Source organism: Charadrius vociferus, unplaced genomic scaffold (genome assembly GCF_000708025.1).
Source record: "Charadrius vociferus isolate BGI_N301 unplaced genomic scaffold, ASM70802v2 scaffold37, whole genome shotgun sequence".
Lineage (NCBI taxonomy): Eukaryota > Metazoa > Chordata > Aves > Charadriiformes > Charadriidae > Charadrius > Charadrius vociferus.
This window is the reverse complement of record NW_009649457.1, coordinates 1,260,055-1,265,549: the sequence shown is the minus strand read 5'-3', so window position 1 is coordinate 1,265,549 and position 5,495 is coordinate 1,260,055. Positions and strand designations below refer to the sequence as shown.

At 59.3% G+C, this 5,495-nt stretch overlaps 1 protein-coding gene across 1 annotated transcript in view; it reads right to left on the bottom strand.

Moving 5' to 3' along the window:
• ARID3C (AT rich interactive domain 3C (BRIGHT-like)) overlaps positions 1-5,495 on the bottom strand; it is a 7,709-nt gene that overhangs the window by 1,189 nt on the left and 1,025 nt on the right. Inside the window, exons 3-7 of the mRNA XM_009889752.1 lie at positions 1,900-2,083; positions 1,446-1,690; positions 863-1,132; positions 596-685; positions 32-73 (exon numbers count right to left, since the gene is read on the bottom strand). Of these exons, the coding sequence (XP_009888054.1) occupies positions 32-73; positions 596-685; positions 863-1,132; positions 1,446-1,690; positions 1,900-2,083 (831 nt within the window). The remainder of the gene's footprint in view (positions 1-31; positions 74-595; positions 686-862; positions 1,133-1,445; positions 1,691-1,899; positions 2,084-5,495) is intronic.

Genomic DNA, 5,495 nt, shown 5'->3' with positions numbered 1-5,495 from the left:
GGGCTCGGCTGGCTCTGGGTGCCCCCTCCACCAGGTGCCGGGGGTGCCTGGGGCCGATGGGCGAACAGGACGCCTGGAGAGCAAAAGCAAGGGGGTTAGGACAAGCCCAGGGTTGGGGGCTCTGCACACCAGCACCCCAAAGGAGCCTCTGCTCTAGCAAAGCACCCCAACACCTTCCCCTGTGCCCAACACCATGCTCTGCAACCAGCCAACCCCCACACCCATCCAGAGACCCTCTGGGCACACCAGTGTTGGGGTGACCCCGAATCCAATCCCTGCCCGTAGGACCCTGCGGTGGGGGATGACCCCAGGTGCTTTTTTGCACTTCTCAGCCCAAGCCCATCCATCTGTCCATCCATCCATCCATCCATCCCCCACTTTGGCCCTTCATTGCTAGCTCCTGCTGGGGGACAATTTCCAGCCTTGCTGACCCCCTCCTTCTCCTGCCCCCTCTCCCCAGGCCCTGCCACTTCATCACAATGGATTTTATAGTAAAGACATCAGATTGAAGGAAGGACTTGCTGGCCAGGCAGTGGCTATAAGTTATTGGATTTCCCGGACGCAATTACACAGGCCAAGCGGCCCTTCTATTTACCTGTGTAGACAACTCCATTTATTTCTATTGACATGTTGATACTGCTAATGCCGTTGGTGGACAGGTTCAATGCGGTCTCCTGTCTGTCATCTGGGGAAAGGAAATACCAATATGAGCGTTAACAGAAACAGAAACAAGAACCTGCCCGAGAGAGAGAAGTAGGGTTCCAGCCTCTCCGGGCATCCATGCTCCTCTCCAGTTGGTGCTGCTCCCTCCCGGGGTGCCAAGGGACAGGGTGACCCAAGCTGGGGTATTGCGTCCTGTTACCTCGGTTGGAGATCTTGACGTTCATGGGGAACTGGGAGGCCACAGCCAGGAGGTTGTTCTGCAGTGTGTGTTGCACCAGGCGCTGCTGCTCCTCCACTGCCAGGGCCACTTTCTTCTCTGGGGGCTCCCCCATCTCCAGCTTCCCCCGCAGCTGCTCCAGCACCGCTGCTTGTGAGGTGGCTGCTGCTTGGGCCACTGCGAGGTGGTGGCTGGCCAGTCCCACCGGGATAGCGATGCGTCCCGGCACTGCTGCTGTCAGCATGCTGTCCTCTGCAATGACTGAGAGAGCTCAGTGGGTCCCCTCATCACCACCCCACCTCACCATCCCCAGCATTTGGACCACCTCCATCCCAGTAGCATGGGGCAGGGAGGGCCACCACCCCCAGCATTTGGGCTTGGCCCTCATCCAGACCCAGGAGAAATAAACCTTTCTCAGTCCCAGAGAGGGACTAAAAGGACAAAATCGTTCATATTTTCCCCAAGCAAAAAGGGCAAAAGCAAACAGGGAACATCCGTGCTGCCAGAGTAATATCCATCCCAGGGGAGAGATGCCTGCTGCGGGGCAGACATGGTCCTCACCCACCTTTCTTAACAGCATGCACTTGGCTGAGCTGGCTGCAGGTGTGCGTGGAGATGCCAAGGGCTGGCAGAGGCATTCTGGGGGAGCCCAGCAGGGTTGGGGTGCTGGCTGGTGAGTAGTTCAAGAGCGCCGTGCCGAAAGTCTGCCTCCGTCCCTCCCGACGGTTGCTGTCAATAGCTGCTTGGAGCTCCCTGGGAGAGCTGAGAGCCCGCTTCTCACATTCGTAGGGATACAGGTACTTCATGTATCTGCACAGGGAGAGAGCCAGGATGAGACCCAGCATCACGCACCTCCCAGCCAGCCCTGTGCTGAGCGGGAACCAGGGTGGGGATGGCACCTGGGAAGGGGCAGAGTCCTCCATCCCCCTTTGGGGCACCGCATGCTGCACGCCAGTGGGGGCTCTGGAACATCCAAGCCAGTGGGTGCCCCCCAACCGTTGTCATTGCCAGGCACTCACTGCGTGCGGAGGGTGAAGGCAGCGCTGGTGATGGAGGCAGGTAGGTTGAGGCCCTTGGTGATCTCCCGCCAGATCTTCTTGTTGATGACTTCGACCAGGCCACCCTTGTCCGTCACCAGTCGGTACAGTGTGTACAGGTCCAGCACTTGCTTGGCCATGATGGGGATGCGGTTCACAGGTGTCCCTTCCAGCCGCGCACGGAGGGGAGAGAAAATGGTGTAGGGTGAGCCCAGGGGGACTTTCACTCTCTGGGGACACAGCCCCCAGCTTGTTCCCACCACCACGGCAGGTATCAGCTGCCTCCTGAGGGGAAGACATGTCTCTCTGTGCCCAGGTGAGCGCCCGTGGGCACAGGGGGTGCAGGCAGGACCCCAGGGTGCCTGGGAGAGTGGCACGGTGCCCGTGAGCGGCACAGATCCTGGCATGCTGGCACAGGGTCCCCATTAATGGAGCTGTTGGTGGGGCTGGGTATGCTCTCAGCTGGGATGTGGGGGCACAGTGGAATGGGCAAAAGGCCTCCTCCAGAGCCCCTTAGAGAGGGTCATCCCCCTACAACTCTCAGTGCTCCCTATAGAGCATTTCCCTCCTAAATCTCTCAGAGCATTCTAGAAGGACTCTCTCTGTAAGCCCCTTTCAGAGCCCCAAAAAGAGATTTACCCCCCTAAACTTTACAGAAGGACTCACCCTGTAACCCTTTTTGAAGAACCCTTTTTGAACCCTCCTATAACCCTGCTGGAGGGACTCAACCTAAAACCTCACAATGGAGACGTTCTGTCTCCTAAAAATCACCCTCAGAGCCCCATAGAGAGGGATGTCCCCGTGAGTCCCTGGAGAGACCCCCCACCCCACAGATCCTCCCAGCGGCCCCTGACTGCTTAAAGGCCTTCAGTGCCCCCTCACCAAGAGACCTAACCCCAAATCCCCTTCAAGTGCTCCCAGTAGGGACCCTGACCCCTGGACCCCCAGCATTACCCCCTACACTGAGGCCACGGGGCAAGGGGACATGGGGTCACCAGGGCTCTGTGAGCCCAACATGGACCGGCATGGTCCCCGCAGCCACAGGCTCTGGTTCCAACCCCCTCCCCACTTTCCCAGGACCCTCAAATAGCCCCACAGCCTTGCTCTGCCCCATGGCACCTCGGAGCAATGGTCCAGGCAGTGGCTGGGGGCTGCGGTAGGGCAGAGGAGTGATGAGCATCCCACCTCATCCCGTCCCATCCTGTCCTATCCCATCTCACCCATATTTATTCCTCCTGCAGGGTGGTGGGGCACAGGCGCTATCGGAAAGCCATCCATTTGGCTGGGGGAGGCTGTCACGGCCGCGCTCCGCACCTCAAACAAAGCCGTCACTCACCGCCATCCTCTAGCATCCCTAATTTATGGCCCCGATATTGGCTCTGCTTCTTCACATAAGCCTGAAAAATGAGCTCTTTTTATTCCTTTACTGAGTTCATTTAACTTTTTTTTGTGTCTGTGTTGTTCGCCTGGTCAGGAAGGGGGGGAGAGGAGTTTATCCTCCTGGGAAAATGGCAGAGATATCGACTCGGTATCTGCCGGAGGTCGCTTGCCAGCCCCGCCTGGGGGCTACTGGCACTCCCATCATTTCAGGGGAGCCCAATTCTGGGGCTCCCCATTACCTGAACATGCCAATGAGTTCGGGGGGTCTCAGCCCCCGATCAATGGCCCACTGACTTCTTTTCCATTCCTGCCCCCACCCCTAGCTGTGGCAGCTAATGAAAGCGGCTTGCCATTAATCTCAGGGCCGCATGGGGCAGGCAACCGGTGCCCGTCTGCTAACAAAGGGACCTGTCTGCGTCCCAGCAGAGTGATGGTCCCAGCCCCGGCCAGGGTGAGTAGCACAAAAACCTGGGGATGTGATGTGGCCATTGTGGCACTGCAATTAGCTCCTTGATGGATTACTGGTCCTGTGTTATCAGCAAGGCCCTTGGCTCAGCTAGGACAGAGGGGAGTCCTGTGGACACCCAGCGAGCAAAAGCAGAAATAGTCTGCTTACAACCCAGCTTGCCACTTTCGGGAGTGCCACGGAGGTTGAGGGATGAGGTGCCTCACTGCCTGCACCCCATGTCTGATGGGGGTGATACCATCACCCCCATCTCATCCCTGCTCCCCCAGACCCCTTCCAGCAGCCACCTCTACGTGCCACTAGGCCTGGCTGTCCCTGCCCCATGTCACGGGGTCCCCAGTGCTTCCCCCACCAGGGCTGTCCCCAGCCCGTATTTCAGCCCCGCCAATTTTCCACCTCACTGACAAATGCCCTGACAGACAGCGGGTGCTGGGGGAGGACAACAACACAGCCCCTTTCATTAGAGCTCACTTCATGGGCATCAATCTCCCCTGGCCCACTGCCACCTCAGGGACACAGCCCTACCCGTGGACCCCGGGGTGCCCCAGCAGCACGAACACTGGCTCATGGGTGCTGCTCCTCAGCCAGCTCCCCATGACCCCTCGGAATGCTGTCCCTGCCCCGCAGCCCCCTGTCCCCTTTCTCTTTGCTACCTAGCTCCAAAATCCTCTCCTCCTCCAACAGGCACATGCACATCTGCATCCGCACACGTGCACCCACACACCTGCACCCGTACACCCGGACCTGCGCATCCACCATCCCTCCCTGGGCAGATGCCACCTGTTTGGACAAGGTGTGAGATGGAAGGGACAGAAGCGGGATGGCCAGACACAGAGGGATGAGAAAGCAGTGTTGGCAAGGAAGCATCGGGCTCCCTCCCTCCTCCCTGCACCACCAGGCGCTTGCTTAATTAGCCCCGGCCCCAATGGCGAGGGAGTTAATTAGCTCTGGAGAGAGAGATAATGAAGCCTCGGAACAGCCCATGAATCTTGCAGCTGATGGATGCTGGGGGGCTGAGGCAGTGCTGATGCTCCTGTTCGCTCCCCACAGCCCTGCACCAGGGCTGGGGGGGCTGGGGGGCACCCATGGGGCAGCACCCAGCCCCCCAACCCGCTTCCCGCCAGGGTCCAGCGTGACCCCCATGGCCATGCCATCCCTGATGCAGCACAGCCCTGAGTGAAACAAGTTTGTAGGGTCTCAGCCTGACCCGAAAGTCCATCACTGCTGCCCCACAGGCAGGTGGGCACCCTCACCACCCTGCCCACGGGCACAGCTTGGGGGCAACTGCCCATTTCTGCCCACCATCGCCCCACATACGTCCAGCCCCGCTGCTCCTGCACCACCCCCCGGCCTTTCTCCATTAATTAGCTCGGCATTAACCTCTGCCTGGGGTTTACTGGCTATTGAGCGGCATGTTCATTAATCCACACACCAGCAAAAGGCTCTAATTAATACAGCCGGCCACACGCCCGCGCCCAGCAACTTTTAATTGTTGCAGGCCAGGCTGGGGAGGGCGAAGGTTAAAGCATTTATCGAGTCCCCAGGAGCCGGCTCGGCCCCCCATGCTGATAGCAAAGATTTCCGATGTGGCCAAGCCGGCTGGTGAGCCCTTAACCCCTGGGCGCCCGGTGCTGCCTGGACCCCTGACCTCGCTCCCACGGCATCGCTAAGAGGTGCATCGTCACTGGGCACTGCTAATGGGAAGCGCTAACGGGCATCGCTGATCGGCATT